Source organism: Quercus lobata, chromosome 4 (assembly GCF_001633185.2).
Source record: "Quercus lobata isolate SW786 chromosome 4, ValleyOak3.0 Primary Assembly, whole genome shotgun sequence".
Lineage (NCBI taxonomy): Eukaryota > Viridiplantae > Streptophyta > Magnoliopsida > Fagales > Fagaceae > Quercus > Quercus lobata.
Window position 1 is genome coordinate 40522877 of NC_044907.1, and position 17581 is coordinate 40540457.

At 34.5% G+C, this 17581-nt stretch overlaps 2 protein-coding genes across 5 annotated transcripts; one reads left to right on the top strand and one right to left on the bottom strand.

Annotated features, from left to right (window-relative positions):
• Positions 1-2669: 2669 nt before the first annotated feature.
• Positions 2670-8049, bottom strand: LOC115983689 (uncharacterized protein HI_0077). Its single transcript, XM_031106427.1, has 4 exons — positions 7800-8049; positions 7577-7696; positions 5036-5266; positions 2670-3220 (listed from the first exon to the last, which is right to left on the bottom strand). Exons 1-4 carry the CDS (start codon positions 7992-7994, stop codon positions 2840-2842), a joined length of 927 nt encoding a protein of 308 aa, XP_030962287.1. The 5' UTR covers positions 7995-8049; the 3' UTR covers positions 2670-2839.
• A 2174-nt stretch (positions 8050-10223) lies between these two features.
• On the top strand, positions 10224-16361 carry LOC115987129 (mRNA cap guanine-N7 methyltransferase 2). Of its 4 annotated transcripts, none has more exons than XM_031110602.1 (9): positions 10229-10591; positions 12685-12693; positions 12836-12945; positions 13811-13933; positions 14018-14110; positions 14471-14539; positions 15406-15494; positions 15612-15709; positions 15988-16361. In XM_031110602.1, the coding sequence occupies exons 1-9, from the start codon at positions 10301-10303 to the stop codon at positions 16126-16128; spliced, it is 1023 nt and encodes a 340-aa protein (XP_030966462.1). In that variant the 5' UTR covers positions 10229-10300; the 3' UTR covers positions 16129-16361. The 4 variants fall into 4 exon arrangements, with proteins under 4 accessions (XP_030966463.1, XP_030966462.1, XP_030966460.1 ...); XM_031110600.1 differs by having other exon boundaries at positions 10230-10591; positions 12622-12693; XM_031110601.1 differs by lacking the exon at positions 12685-12693 and adding an exon at positions 12622-12669 and having other exon boundaries at positions 10230-10591.
• The last annotated feature ends 1220 nt before the right edge of the window (positions 16362-17581 follow it).

A 17581-nucleotide genomic window follows, 5' to 3' on the forward strand; every position in this document is an offset into this window, starting at 1 on the left:
ACTTTCCCAGTGCGGGAAGGTCAAGACGTTAGTGACTTGATGATAGGGAATCCGATGACCGAAGCCTTGAAGTCGTAAATAGAATGGCTCAAAGATTGTGGAATTCTTTGGTGATTTTGAAGTGTTAACTGAGAGAGAAGGTGTAATGAACTAGGCACTGTCACGTAGATAAAACATGTCTGAAAATACAAACAACCTGGACCTGGAAAGAAAGATCCCAATTATGAAGCTTTATGAGCAATGCATAGGGACACACAGGTTTGATTAGTCGTTTGTGACACAGGTTCAGAAACAAGACGAGGATCGAATGAACTAAATGAATGATTTATTGGTTTTATCAACGGTTCATTGGTTGCCCATAAGTTTAATATTTTAAGTAATGAGTATATTTCTTAATTTAAAAATGGTTAAAATAACAAAATTATTACAAACAAGAAAAATAGAAAATATCAACAAAAAAAAGAAGAAGATATGAACTTCTAATCAAGACCAAGGATAATCATTCTTTTTACACGGTGAAGAGAGGAGAGAAAGGAAAAGAGAGTGAGGTGAAGAGAGGAGAGAAAAAAAAAAGAATAAAAAAAATCATTTATATGGTGAACAGTAACCGTGTATATATACACGGTTACTGTTCATTTGCAAGACCATTGTGCATATTTAGACATTTTTATAAAGGCTGATGTGGGGAGTTTTTGGGTTAAAATGTGTAAAATTGAGCACTTTTTGTATTTTTGGAGACTATCCATGAGCTGGTATAGTTGCTCTAACTTATGTAAATACACATGTTGTCTAAATATCATTAAGTAATAACGTTAAAAAAAAATTAGATGCAAAATTGAGTGGATGGTATGCTATTAGTATTTCTAATTTAGGGAAAGTTTACACTAACGAAAAAACTAATAGATTTTTGTTTTATAACCAAAAGAAACCTAAAAAATTAAATGAAACCAAATCATAAATAATAAAATTATCAAAATGTTAAATTTTGTGTACTAGACAAATTACCCTGTACTAAATGACAAGATACCAAACCCCCTTTTAACTTGTTGACAAAATGATATTCATACGTGAAGTTAGTAAGTGGGAGTGCTTTTGAGATTTAAATGACTTAAACAGTAACTCCAGCTGTTGATTCTTAAGGCCTCGTGAGCTGAGATCCATGAGGTATAGGGTTAAAACTTCCTATCTAGCATCTTAGGGCCACCCAGTATTATAATAAACGAGCCAAGTTGAGTCGAGTTTTAGAGTTTAGAATTGTTTTTTAATTTTACTTCGGAACATGAGATGAACTTGAGTTCATCATTAAACTAGATTAAATGTTTAAACTTGGATGATTTTCTTATTCCAACTTGTAAACAAGTCACTTGATTAACTTATTCTTTTCTTGTATATAATAATACCATGACTAAAATTTTCCCATTCTCAAATCTATGCTAATAGCTAATAACGAGATTATAGTTAAAATTATATTATTTGAGTTAATTGGAAATAATAGTTTCTTTTTATGAACTTATAAAATTATATTCACCTACCTTTTATTGTTAAAAATTATATATAAATATAATATGAAATTGACTATATAAATAATCCATAAACTACAAATTATAATTTGATATCCTCTAAATTTATTTACAAACTTACACAATTCAATCTTAAGTCTACATATAAGTATATTTTTAGACAAATATACATTATTATAATACTTAAATTGAGTTTAATGTTCACAAGCTTGTTTGCAAATAGATTGTTATGTTTAAGTTTTGTTTATTTAATAATCGAGCCTAAACTTGGTTTTGAGCTTTACTTATTTACTAGATAAATGAACATAATCAAGTCTTTTCTTGAGTCTAGCTTGATCTGTTCATAAAGAACTCGGTCCATTTATAGCCTTACCCTCAAGGTATTACTCCATGTAATTCTTGTGTGTGAGTGGGACGGGGGCCTACACATATGGGAGAATAATCAAGTGTTTGAAGAGTTCTGCGCACTCATGTTAAAGGGGGAAGGGGCAGGGATCTCTCTCATAATTTTCTGGTATGTGTGAGATAGTGGCCTATACACATTTGGGAGAATACTCAAATGTTCAAAGAGTTCTAGAAACCCACATTAGGCGGACTAAAACATCAAGATTTATAAATATGTTAAAGGTAAACAACAATCCTATGAACAAACTTGTCATACCTTTCTGAGTTATCAATTTATGATAGGAGCAACATTACTTTCACATGGATTCATCTTGAAACTATTTTTATTATACACCAATAACAACACATTAGTTGATGGTGAAATTAGGTGTGTCCCTAGACTTATTATTAGAAAAAAGTGCCCTTGTATTCTTTCAATGCCACAAATGTCTTCTTTCAGTTCAGGGGCATCAAGCACGAGCGGCGAGTGGCTTATTTGCATTACAAATGTACGGATAACACTAGGAAACACCTCAGTTAATATGCTAATTGTTCTCTTGGTCTTCGAAAAATTCATTGCTTGAAAGTTCTAAAACTTGGAGAATGTGATATAATGGAGTTTTCATGACAACTTTCTGCCAGGTAGTTTAAGCCTGTCGGTTATCAGCCAACCAAGATAGAACCAAAGAGATTCCAAACTGCAACAAGTATCATAAACAACAGAAGCTCACCAAATAAGAAACAAGTAAAACAAAAAGACCAGACTTAGAAGTTCCATGATGCAAAAACAGATGAAGAGATATGCCACTTGAAATACTAGTTCTTAAGATTTCTATGATCCAAAGTTAAGCTGGCTCATTTTAAATAAGGGGGGAAAAATTATCAATTCCCAACCAAAAATTATCAGAGTATTCTTGCTATATAAAATACTGTCATCATTCAGGAGTGGCCTCTTTGACAGCAAGTGGTTCATACCATCTAGGACCAAACCCAGCCGCTTTCCTTGCCTCCTCGTTAAAAGGTGGTTTCAATGGTCCCCTAAAGTGTGTTCTCACTATTGAGTGAAACTTCTGAATTACTTCATTTTCAACCTCCATTGTTCCATTTTCTCCTGCCCCACCTTGAGGTGTCAAGCTGTCCTGATCCTGAGCAGGATTACTAGACCTCAGGCAAATATATTTGAACCATTTAACCCCTGCAGCACAATGCGTAATCTCCTCTGGGTAAACCACTCTCTCCAGTAATTCTGCTGTCTCATTATCACCTCCATTGCGAAAACGAGAAATGGTTGTGGGCAGCACATCAAGTCCTCTGGCCTGTGTTCAAACTCAAAAGGGTTATGATTATGGAAACATCATTCACTGATGGAATGTTTGGACACCATACTGAAAGGGTGTATCAAAAAAATGAGCCCTCTACATGCAAACTGTATGAAAGAATACATATCATTTGCAGAAATTCAAGAAAATGGAGCCATCTTCACAAATGATAGGACTCAATTCATCTCAAAAAAAGGATGCCCATCATTTGCATGATTTGAACTATGGTTCCATTCTCTTCAATTCCTGCAATCTAGATGGATTTTTACCAGCAGATGCTATTACAATATGTATGAAGAAAATCAATTTCCATTTATTTCAAATAGCAAGTCTAATAGCTGGCTTCATTAGAAATTAAGGGCAAGTTTGGTATAAAAGAATAGATCTTGTAATAGAATAGCTATATTTCACTCAAACTAAGGAACAGCTATTAGAATAACTATTGTTTCCCAAAAGGTTAACTGCTATTTCTTAACTTACATAATAGTTCTAAAAAATAAAGATCCCAAAAAACCACTATTAGCTGCCACTCTCCTCAGATCTATTGCTATCTAGAATGTGGCACTATCTAAAATATATTACTCTAATAATTTGGCAGCATAATGGAATCCAACCTTGATAGTTAATTAGTATCATATCCTCATGGCTTCATTTGTGTGGGTGTGTGTTAGAATTGACATTTAGGCAACAAAGTGGCACCATCTAAAATCTGTCACTAATAATTTGGCAGCATAGAGGAATCTCATCTTGATAGTTAATCAGTATCGTATCCTCCTGGCTCCATTTCTGCTCCGTGGAAATTTAGGTCCCAAGATATCCATCATTAGAGGAGAATGTAACACATTGGATTGTGAACACTCTTTAGTCAAATTAAAATCAAAGTAGGAGGAAAGTTCTATACTGACCAGTTTAGGTTTTCTATGGGTTTAAAAGCACATATGAATACTCATTGTAGGTCTTTTTTGATCTTTTACACCTATGTGATGTAGTATCCATATTTCTTCCCTAGCAAGATGCCAAAAATAAAAATAATGGTTGTTTTTTAGTTTTTCTTTTCTTTTCAGTATGTTAGTGGTATATATTGCATGAGTATATATTGTCTTTTATTAATTATATGTGATCCCTGATCAGTGATGAAGTCATAGACTCATAGCTTCTTTTCTTTTTCTTTTCCCAGTAAAATAATTATATAACCCTTTATATATGGTCAGTGACAAAGCCTTTTATTTATTTATTTATTTTATTTATTTATTTTTATTTTTTTTATTTTTTTGCGAAAGAATAACATAACTCTTAAGTCCAGGTCTTTGCATCTTCATTAAATATGGTAGATGGAAACTCTAAAAGAGAACCTATAAGTTTGCTAAAACAATAATAATTCTTGATATATTCCAGTGTCATTACCAAACAGTTGAACAGAATAAATATTGCATTCCAACTTCTTGTATTCCTAGTAAGTTTTGATTCCTCCTCATCTTCCCAAGTAATCATCATTACAGTTTATCAAACATGCCCTAAATTTGTGATGATCTACTTACCTATATATATAAAATCAATTCCTGCCCCCAAACCTACCAACCTGAGAAAACTAGATTTTTGTTTTTGATCAAACCTGAGAACACTAGATTATTCCAATGAAAGACACTGCTAGACCCCACCAGGTCACAATCGCAGAAATATACATACTATATTTTAATTAATTTATTGAAAAGTGTCCATTTGAAATTCATAATCAATTATTTAATGACTCCATGGTTCGTGTTGGTCCAAATGAATCCATTCAAAACAAGAAAGTTTTTAAGGAAAAAGCACCTCATGGACACAATGCTCAACTGCAAGACGTGCAAGGAGATCATTTGAAGTAGCAATGGCGGAGTCCCAAAGGCCATCACGAGCTGGTAATGCTCCATAAGAAGAACCTATCTCCTCTAGCCGTGCTGCAAGGAGAGTGAAGTGCCGGCCCTCATCTTGAGCCACCTTGACAAAATCAGTGAAGAACTCCCTTGGCATTGCCTCTTGCTTACCAAAACGTGCAATTATATCCTACAATAATCCAAAAGTACATGATAGATAGATGTAAGGCCATACATGAGATGCATAGAACAAGAAATTAATACATCCAAAAAAGAATAGATCAAGCACATGAACAAGTATATGAATAACTAAGACATGCTTGCTTCACATTTGGAATCAGTTCTTTTTTGAAAGTACGAAATAAAAAACAATGCAAAAGAGAAAAAAGAAAAAAAAAGAAAAGAAAAGAAGAAGTTATTATAATCTATTTTAAGAAACTAAGTTCAGAAAGCTTCTTCTAAATATAATATTCTGCAGTAATGATCTTCTAGATTATTACAAAAACAATTAATACAAGAAGTGTTACATGAAAGAATCCCTAATAAAATATACCTATCAAAAAAGAATTCCTAATAAAATACATACATAAGATCCTTAAGGGTATGTTTGGTAACTACTTTTTCCCCTTATTTTCTGTTTTCAAAAACATTTTTTATTTTTTATTTTTGAAACTTAAAAACTTGCTTGGCAACTCAAAATGGACAAAAAAAAAAAAAACAAAAACTGTTCTCAAAACTCAGTTTGTGAAGGAAATTGAAAACATGCAAATGATTGATTTAAGTTTCTAGTTTTCAAAAGTCAAAGAAAACACGCATTTGATTTAATGAATATATCTCATTTAATGAGTTAACATTAGAGTTCAAATCTTAATAACAACATATTTTAGTATTTTTTATTTATTTTTTTCTTCAAAAAAACTTTTTTTTTTTTAATTTTAACTAACCAAACATGTTTTTGATTTCAAAAATACAAGAAAATTGTTTTTTCTTTATATTCCCATAAACAAGTTTTTAAAAGTAGAAAACAAAAACTGTTACCAAACATAACCTAAACTTCTAGAAAATTTTTTTCAATAAAATTTTATTGAGATGAGGAGATATATCATGTACATAGGATGAGTACAAAACAATGTCCCAACAAAGAATTACAAGAAGTCTAAGTCTATAATAAAATGCATATCAATATCTCCAAGGATTCTAGACCATCGAAACAACAATCTCACAAACTTATTTTTCAGCTCCAAAACTGATCCCTCCACATCATAACAATTGTTCCACTCCATCCATATGACCCACAGCGTGCATAGGGGAACAATATTTTACACTGAAGATATTTGTTTCTCAAACCAATTTCTCCATTCAAAAACCAGATCCACTACACTCTTTGGCATTGCCTAATGAATCCCAGACAAAGAAAAGAAAAAAAGAAACCACAATTCATAGGCAACCACATAGTGGATCAGTAAGAAATGAATCACATTTTTATCACTAACTCTGCACATACAACACTAGTGTACCAATAAGTTTTTCCCCATGCTGCTGTGCGCACACAAAAAAATCCAGCCTTTTCCAATACCTTATTACACCAGATACTCTTCCTTTGGGAAACCGGCATCACTGTATCCTCCTAGAGTCTTTTAATAAGAACAAATCAAACTTGCCATTACTCTTCAATCTCCACTTCAAGCATCTAAACCCTCTGTCATCAGGATGTTGGAATACAAGATGTCCAACATACAGTCAACTAACTCTAGTTTCCAATCATTGAAATCATAAACAAATCTGATGGTCCATGAGGCACCCAACAAAGAATGAATACAAGCATCCTTATCTACTACAACACATACATACACACGCGCGTGCGCACACACCACATATATATATGATTGGTAAGTTACACGTGTACCAATAAGTGTTCAACTCATGACCCCACCCTCCTCTTAGAACTTATAAAGTCAGATGCTAGTTGAGCTAGAGCTTAGCTCCATATCCACTATAATTAAGTACAAGTATGGAAATGGTTCTTCTAATGAATGATTTACACACCATATATCATGCGATAGTCCCTCAAAATTCTAAAATTAATGAATGGAAAAACTGGTAAAAGGTTATCAATGTCTATATGCTTTATTTCATATTAGATGGTCTAAATTAGTACCACAAAAATGGTAAAATAGAGCCAATCAATATTGTGTGACTAAAAACAAAGATAAAAACAAACATTATTTAAATAAAAACAAAACAAATGGGGGGTTGAAAAACAATATAGATATCATCCTTGTCCTTCTCATCATTAGTTTATTCATTAATTTAATAAGAAAATTTATCATTCAACCAACTGAAAAGTACAAGAAGTTTCATAAACTAGTCTTTTTTTTTAAGTGACCCTTTAAAGTGGAACCCATTCTCTGTGTTTCCCTATTCATTCATTCATTCAGTTACTGTTCAGTCCCACATTGGTTTTTGGAATTTGTTCCTATTTTCTGCATCAAAATAGTACCCAAGACAAGTCAATAGCCCAGCTCTCAGTGTGCACCAGGCTATGCACAATTGCCTGTCTACTCTGCAAGCTACCTGCTTTTCCCAGTTTCGGCATTAGACTCGGCGACACCAGCTTAACCTGCACCCAAAAAATACAAACACAAAAAATTTTCATTGAGGCATTTCATCGAACGGTTGGAATGCAAAGTAGCAAATGGGCACTGAATTTTAAGGAAATGTACGTTGGCGAGCCTGGCGGGGCGGTCTGGCACGGGCAGGTCAAGGGAAGGGTCGTAGGGCTGAGTGATTGTCCCTTGTAGCCATTGGGATGCCACAGAGTCACCGAGTCGAGCCTTCTCGTATGGGTCGCCTGTTTTCAGCACTCGTAATGCTGCTTCCACTAAGGTCTCCTCACCATCTTGCTGCTGTGGGCTCATGTTTTGCTTTTCTGTTTGCTCTCTTTTTTCCTTCTCTAGTAATAGATTCCAAAAACAAGGGGGTGTTTGGTGTACCCTTTCAAACCACAATTTTTACTTTTTTTTTTTTTTTAATTATTATTATTATTATACATATTTTTACACATTTTTAAAATTTTTTTACTCACACATATTTTCAAACAATAAAACACATATTTTTTTAAGTGTAATCACCAAACACCTCCAAAATGATTTAGCAGTAGCAGATTGATAATTGTCCTATTATTCCTTTTTCTTTTTCTTTTTGAGAATTTAAACTTTAGAAGTAAATTGAGTTACAAGACCTTTGATGAAAGATGGTTAATTTGAAAGTGTTCCAAATTGATTGGTAGTTAGCAGCTCAAGTTGTTTCTAATAAAGACATATATGATTTAAGTTTCCATTTGCTTGTTTTAATTATCGAATTATAAACAAACAAAAAAAAATGCTCCAAATTGAAGATTTTGTAGTATAACAAAAAATTCTTTCCATTTCTTAGTTCTATATATATGACATTCAAAATTTATGTTACATAAAAAATAATCTCTATTTATATGCATAGGGCCATTTCGAGTTTATTATGGGTTAAGTAGATTAGCATTGAATTGATCCAACTATTAATTGTGTCAAATTAGGTCAACTTGTTTTAACACCAAATTATTTACACTAAACACTAATTCTTAGTGGTGCCCATTGGTTGGGTTTATACTCCTCTTGTCACTCGACCTACCTTGTTTAGGTGGGATAATCTAGAAACCACCATTGAGCACTAAGAGCATTCTCATCAACACTCTTGAATGCTATAAATGCTAAATTTTAGCATCAAAAGATCAAAAAGCATACTCCATCAAAGCTCTTAAATCCTATTCATTTTGCAATTCAAATACAGTGGGCTACTAGAGATAACAGCCTTGTTAGAGATAACAACCCACTGTAGCAAGATTGTAAAAAAAAAAATTATTTGTTTAATAGAGAGAGAGAGAGAGAGGAAAAATAAAAAATAATAAAGAAAGAATATTTAAATGGAGTGTTAAAAAAATAGAAATTTTGATGGAAGGGATATTGTAAAATGATGTGTTATATATTATAAAATTAGTTTTTGAAATGGTAAATGTTAAATTTTTTAGAAGTGTTGATGCTCTAAGTCTAAGTTATTTGACTGCTATTCTCAAAAAATAAAAAGTTATTTGACTGCTAGTACTCCTTTAATAATCAGTCGGATATGGTCGATTTCATCTGTGTGGTTTGTTGAAGACAAAGACAAGAACTTGATGGCAAGGGTCAGGGAGAGAGGTGAAGATCTTAGCCTCTGAAGGCCATATCTAGACTTTTTTTCGATGATGATCTCAACATTTCACAACCAAATATGGTTTTTTCTTTAAGACTGCAGCCTCTCATGGCCAGATCTGGTACTTCTTGCTAAGGAGGTAGTTGATGACAATAGATCTCCAACAAAGAATCAATACGTTTAAGCGATTAGTTGATATTCGATTACCCACCAACTCCACTTGCTATTCAATTGAAAAAGGTTGGGTTTTAAGACATGAAACTCGTTGTCAGTTGAAGGAATTGAGAAAATCAATCATAAGGTTGAGGGGTTTGGGTTGACTAGTTTGGTCAAGTTTCATGGCTTGTTGGACACCCCTACTAATCCCCAAAAAAGTGTGGTGATCAATGGACGTGTCAAACATAACCACCCTTCCTATTTATTTCGGCGTTTGGTTTCAGTGTATTAAAAAACTCAACTTAAAAATATATAATCCATCTTAAAAACAAAAGGCAATGAGCCCATATAAATTTTGTACAGATCTTGAACTTGGCTTGGATTCGGTGCCGCTAATGCATTGGGCTCATTGAAATGTTGACACATATCATAATCCAACAGATTTAGTGTATTGGAGCATTGGATCCAGTATCCAGAGTAGTTCTACTACAACAATTTTTGCTACAATTATTTTACGTGTCAGATTGTGACTGACTGTCTGTTACTTTCATATAAACCTACCACTTTTTCTCTACCATTTAACATCTACCACGTAAATAATTGTAATATAAGTTATGTCATTTTATATGTTCTTAGAATTTTTAGAATTTTTCCTGAGCCAATCTTTGCCCATACATTTTTTTTGGGGGGAAAATCTACAAGTAATGGGACACTAGTTTTAAGTGTTTAACCCATTTAGAGGCCTAGGCCTAGGCCCAACACCAGTTCATTCTAATGCAATGCAATTGCAAACTATACTTATTCCAGTTCCACCGCCAGTGAGCTAACAAACTCAGAATCAGAGATGAGTTCCCAAGTAGTGGGGCTCCCAAATCGGAGCGAGTCGAGTCACCAAAAGCTGTACGAGTTCGCAAAAATGGCGCTGATGAAGATATTCGCGCACCCATATGCGACTGTGTGTGACTTGTATTGCTGTGGAGGAGGAGGACTTGGCTTCGACAACGATGCCCAAATTGGTCACTACATCGGAATCGATGTATCTTCGACTGGAATAGCCCAATTAAGAGAAGCCTGGGAGAGCCTGAGTCAGAAGAAGCCTTACCCTTCTGACTTCTTTCACTTTGACCCTTGCTTGGTCTGTCTTCTTCTTCTTCTTCTCTCTCTCTTTCTCTTTCTCTTTTGCTATTAGTTTTGGTTATTGGGTTTTAGTGTTTGTGTTGGCTTTGCAAACCTTATTTATTTTTCAGAAAGTCAGTGTTTTGCATAGTGGGAGCTTTGTTTATTGAGTATACAACTTCTGGGTCTGTTCAAGTTTGGATTTTGGCTTGTGGGTTTTGGAGGATAATATGACTAAGATGGTCAGATATCTTGTTGTGACAAGTTTTTTACTTTATTGTGTTTCATGAAATGGAACAACATAGGCTAACAAGGGTCACAGGTTTTTTTTTGGTTGAAAACTGACCAGTTTTGATATGGATACTAATGTATGATAAACCTTGTTGTCTTCGGTCTGCTATCTGTGCTTCAGTACAATTTAGTTTTCTGGTTTCGTGTATATAGTAACTCGCATTCATGTTGAACACCAAAGCACATTTCTATGCCTATGATTCACATGGCTTAAAAGCATTTGTCAATCTCAAATTATCGATCACCGGATTTAAAATTAAATGTTGCATGTGATTCTAGTCCCTCAATGCGGGTGCCTTGACTATACTTCTCAAATTTTGATCCAGGTGGGTGTCTAGTTATCTTGATAGGTGTTGTTATGCCTTAGTAATTTTGTACCTAATCGGCAGAACCTGCCAATATTTTAGTTTGTACCTCGCCGATTTCTGTGTTACTTCCTGGTTGGGGGATTGTTGAAGTGTTTTGGGGCCATTGAAGAACATTTACATATAGTCCATGTTTTTAGTTAGCAATTCGAAGTAGATCTTTAAGGAAAAAGGGTTGACCTTGAAACCTACTCACTCCAGCTTTTGAGTGCTTTTGTACATACGTAAAAGGCTAAGACAATTATTTCGGTGACAGAGTTCTGTCGCAAGATTCGGGATAATGATCCTCATACCTTGAAAATCGTTACTTTTTGGATTTCAGCTGTCTGCCTATGTGCAATTTATGCTGTGCCATTTGCTAGCTAAAATTATAGTAATGATTATACGCTTAATACACCAGTTGGGCTATACCACTCTAGTGGTTCTGAGCGGTCTCAGGTTCGATCTTGCTTGGGTGCATGAGTTGCTTTAAACACCCCCCCCCCCCACACCACCACCACCACCCAAAAAAAAAGAAAAGAAATATTATCCACTTAATCTACTAATATAATTGAGATGATATTAATACAAATTGTTCTTTTTGCTACTCTTGAGAGTGTAATTTTTTTAAAATAAATAAATGGGGAGGGGGGGGGGGTTACTTTTGAGTTTGCCTCTAGAATAATGGTAGTGAGTGAGACATCTTCTGGTACCTTAATTGTCACTATGCAAAGATTTTAAATAGGTGTACCATGTGATGATTTCTGAAGTATAAATGCAGTTAAGTTGGCCTTGCAATTGCCTAGGAGATTAACTAATGAGCTTAACCCATTGTATAGGTTGAAGTCATTTTGACAATGTTGAACCTTATTTTTTAAAGGACTTTCCATCTGCTCCAGAAGACTTTATACGTTGCTTTTAAAGGGGTTCAGAATCATTTCTTTTTTTGCCTCCTTTTCTACATGTCCTGAAAACTCGTCACATTTGATTTAAAAATACTCTCTGACTTTGGTCTTAATTGGGATCTTGCAGTTTGTGACAAGTTTCTGTATTATTTAGTGACTTATGTTTTTACTTAATTCAACCTCATATGGGGATAAAAGATCCTTTTTTCTAAGAATTTTTTTATAGTTTCTTCTTATGTGGTCATTTTTTTTGATAGGTAATTAGAATAATATTAATCAAGATGAAGAAAAATATAGAATGAAAATACAAGGTGTTCATGATGGTGAACACAAGAAAAAACAACAAACAACAACAAAGAAAATAGAACTTAAAGTTTTCTTTGTCGCATTGGATCCATCAATCATTTGTATAAAATGTCATTATATATATATATATTGGAACAAAAGTTGCTTCCAGATAGTCTTTGTTTTACATTTTCCTCCTTATCTGACAGTGTATGCCTTGATAGGAAAATATGGAGACACATTTAAAGGAGAAGACCAATCAGGCTGATATAGTATGTTGCTTGCAGCATTTACAGGTTTCATATATGTTTTCCCCTCTCTCTCATGTGCACACATGCATGCTTGCACACACACACACACACACACACACACACAAACAGTCCTGTATCTCCCTTCAGAGTATCAGGTTCCAAATCTGAAAAGCATCTCTACTTGCAGTTGTGCTTTGAAACCGAGGAGAGAGCAAGGAAACTTCTACAAAATGTGTCATGTTTGCTGAAACCGGGGGGTTATTTTTTTGGTATTACTCCTGACTCATCTACAATATGGTATGAAATAGTGATTGTTAAGACCTGTTGTTTATGGAGTTGCTTAGTTGATTGCATTGGATTTACTTTGTATACTTGTTTTGTTTGTATGTATTTAAAGAAATCAGTTCAAAAATTTGAGCTAATTAGTGCTTTCAGTATTTGATTGCAATTTGGTGATTTAATTAATTGTTGATCCATATTGGTGGTTTTTTTGGGTACTAAAACTAAGATAACAGGGCCCTCATCCATATGCTGCTCTCCATCTCTCTCAGTTGATTTGGTAGACTTTTATCCTTTTACCCTGCTTGATATAATAGAAAGATCTTGCATTGTGATCAGATTCTAAATTCTTTAGATTACTCAGGGTTATAATTCACCTTCCACCTTCCACCTTCCACCATCAAGTATTAATATTTGTTAGTGATTCTTTGTCTCTGCTAGTTTCCATAGGGCCAAGGTTGATGCTTTAACAAAAACATGGAGAACTTAACTTGATTTCAGTTTCCCTTGAGTGACAGTCATGTTAAATTTGAATTAAAAAGTCATTTTAGATTACCAATGGTTGTGCTTCCATATTATTTAACATATCAGGTATAGATACAGTGTTAAGGTCAAGCAACTCAAGTCTAAGAATGTCAACCATATACTTCTTGAATGAAAACAAAGCTTTCTTTGCAGTTGTTAAGAGCATCTCTGTCTGGGTGTTAATTCCATCATTTACGTTGTTTGTTTTCTCCAGCTCTCTTCTAGCTTTCAGCCCAGGTTTCAATGATATTTTCTTCTATTCATGACGTTGCTTGATCTTTGATCTTTGTGAATCATGAGATCTTTCTTCTTAGAAAAGGAGTGCCATACTATAGATATTAACATTTTGGCCATACAGGGCAAAGTACCAAAAGAATGTTGAAGCATACCACAACAAAGGCAGCAGCATGAAGCCAAACATTGTTCCCAATTGCATTCGATCAGAAAGCTACATGATCACGTTTGAAGTTGAGGAAGAAAAGTATGTATGAATTTTCAATAAGAAGCGTGTTTCCTTGTTCTATATTTTCATTCTAATTCAATTGAATAAAGTGTATATTTCCAGGTTCCCATTATTTGGAAAGAAATATCAGCTGAAATTTGCTAGTGATCCATCTGCTGAAACCCATTGCCTGGTTCATTTCCCAAGTTTCATCAGGTTCATTTATATTCTATCTTATATTTTGGTTCTAGACTTTGTTCAATCCTATAAACTGCCATAAATCCATTCTGCCTCCAAAGTGATGGCAGATTAGCGAGAATTAAAGTTTTTAACTGCGGTTGGAATAGAAATGATAATGTTTAAAATTGCACAGTGCTAATTATGGCCCACACTGGATTGCCAATGTATCACACTATGTTTTTGGTTCAATGACCTCAAGTTTAGTTCTTTTGTTTGGCATTCTCATATTTTTTTTGGGTTGGTAGTAATGGAATGGTTTTATAGTTTTAAAGTGCTCTCTAGCTTAGACGTTGGCTTTGGACTGTTGTAACAATTAACTTCTCTGATGTGACTCAGGTTGGCAAGGGAAGCTGGTCTTGAGTATGTTGAGATTCAAAACTTAACTGAATTTTATGATGATAACAGGTTTGTGAATTTATGCTTTCTTCTTTAATGCCTTAACAAAGTTCTGAAATGAATTAATTATTAAATTCTTCAAAGTCCAAACAATCCCCGGGTAGGGATGGCAATTTTTCTCCGCCCCGCTTAACCCGCCCCTCTCTGCTTCGCCCCGCAAAGGCAGTGGGGTGGGGATGGGGCAAAATTTTAGCCCCGCACCATGGGGTGGGGCGGGGATGGGTTTAGGCTTTTTAGACCCACCCCGCCCTGCCCCTCCCCGTCCCCGCCTCACGTTACTAAAGGTTATAATTGTAAATTTTTCATACCCTAAAACTCTACTATTTAAACAAACATATTAATATTAGCATATTTTATTCTACCCAATGTGATTCTTTACCTTTATTTTGTTATGTGTTATACTATGAGATTTTTATTTATTTGTTTTTTTAATGATTGTCTAGTTAAACACTTGGATATATTAGTTAATTTTTTCTAAAAATTGATTTGATTTGATGGGATAAATTTAGTTGTAATTTCAAGTATATTTTTATTAATAAAATAGGTTTCATTAAAAAAAATTGTACTAGTTGTAAGGCAAATTAACAAAAAGTAGAGTTTTACGGGGTGGGGCGGGGCTTCGTGGGGCCTCAAAGGACGGGGATGGGGTGAGAAAGTATTCCCCGTCATGCGGGGCGGGGCGGGGATGGGGCAAGACAAAACCATGCGGGGCGGGGACGAAGACCCCATCCATCGGCCCCGCCCCGCCCTGCCCCATTGCCATCCCTATCCCCGGGGCTCTGCTTTTGATTTTATGTAATGTATTTGCTTGTGATTAACATTGTTTGATTTAGTGAGGCTGATTTTTCATTCTCCATATTTGGTGTTGCCGAAAGAGCCCAATTTGCAGGCATGATAACGAATTTTGTTCCAAACCTTGTTGATCCCAGAGGGAGACTTCTTCCTCGATCTTATGATGTGTTAGGTGATTCATCTACATTTCATTGTCTGCTTTGAAGCCTATTCTTTCTACCATTTATCAGTTGCAACTTGCCCAGTTCAGCATTTTACTAATAGGTTCTTTGGCATTTTCCTTTCACAGGTCTTTACACCACATTTATATTTCAAAAACCAGACCCAGATATTGCTCCCCCAATAATGACCCCTATATTGCAGGACACAAGTTACACTCATGATGAGGCAAGTATTTCTAACATTAGCAAACACGATAATAAGAGCATCATTTATAAGGCATAATCAATTATAAGGCGATAATAACTTTTTTTAAAGATAAGAAGCAAATGTTGAGGTTACTTCAATCTGATTGTGGTGATGGACTGGTAATGCTTCTTTCCATGATGGTCCCTCTATATGGTTTTTTTCTTTTCTCAAGAAGAAATGATCATTTTCTCTGCTTGACGCGCATAATATTCTCTATTTTCTTTAGTAGTTCATTTATTTATCTCTTGATGTTATAGAGAGATTGGCCAGCGCCTGGCTGGAGGGATGATGAAAAAGATGGACATACAGAGCCACCTCTTGTACTCCCCAAGATTAACGACCAGAAAGGGATTCTGGGTCCAGGCCCTGCGGATTTGCGTTTTCCTGAGGCACTATGACCGGGTTGGAAACAAGCAAGAGGAATGTGGATGGCAAAGGGAAGAACCCAGATACAGTGTTGCAATTGCAAACTAATTTTGTGCATGTAGTTGTAATGAATGTGGATATTGGAGTGGTCCATTTCATTTCGTAGGCTTCATTTAGTTTTTTTTTTTTTGGGGGGGTTTTCTTGAACATTTTAAGCTTGTAGATATCAGGTGGAACTGTAAAACTTCGCCGTTTCCCATGCCCATTTTGAAATCGCAATTTTTCAAAGTACGCTTTTTCAAAACTCTTTTTTATTTTTTTATTTATTTTAGGTATAAACTTTTTTCTAGCTGTCCATTTTCAAAGAGCTAATTATATTATATATTAAAAAATTGAAGTAAAAAAAAAATGATCATGAGTTCTAATTATATATATATATATATATATATATAAAATATGAATTTTACTAATGTATGTCCCTTAGGGCATACATTAGAAAACTATTAGAAAACTATTTAAGGAAATTTTTTATGGAAAAAATCAAAAAGTTATAAATTTTTTTGAGCTTTTTCAAATTTCTATAAACAGTTTTAAAAAATGGATGGTTAATTGGACCCATATAATATTTAAAAGTTGTAGCATAACATTTTTTGTTATTATGCTCTTGTTGAGTCACTTTGATCAAATTTGGTTCAATTTAGTCCATTTTTTCTCTTTTATCCCCTTCAATGAAAGCTGCTCAACAACACAATTGCCTAACGTTTCCACATTAAATTCAAATCACTAGTAATTTGGCCATTTTCCTAGTCTATTTCTTTATTATTTTTTGTCTTTTCCTCTCTCGGAAATTAAAATTTGCTGATTGAATTCAACCAAGAATCATTCTCACATTTCTTTTTCTTAGCAACATTTAACGCTTTCCCATCTATTCAACTTTCCAATTTAACTCAATGTTACTACTTTCTTCCCTTCTCTTATCTGAAGTGCAACTGGCTTTTTCCACCTTGAAATTTTTACAGCTTTCAACCTTTAATTTTATGAGCTAAGCTTGCAATGGTTGAGAAGAATACATGAACAAAACCGATTTGAACATAACCAACATGGTGAGACTCAACACACACACTTAATCAATATTCAATCCAATCAAATTTTTGGGGCGTCACAATCTACCATAATTAAATCCCTGACATCAATGTTAGGTCCCATATTGTGGGGTAGTGTTGCTGGGCACACATGAAGTTATCAGTTGTATTTGATACAATTTTGTAATGACTCAAGAAAAATCGCTAGCCACATCTGCGCAATAACTCAAAGGCAATGGCTAGTCGCAATTGAGGCTCATTGGAGTTGTTAATAAAAGCCAAATTTATCCACTATATACCCAATGTGGGACTTGAAACACACTCACATTCAATCCATATTCAATCAATCTGGGGCATCACAATTGGTGTGAAAGAGCCAAATCCTAACTAAGGAGGAGATCTT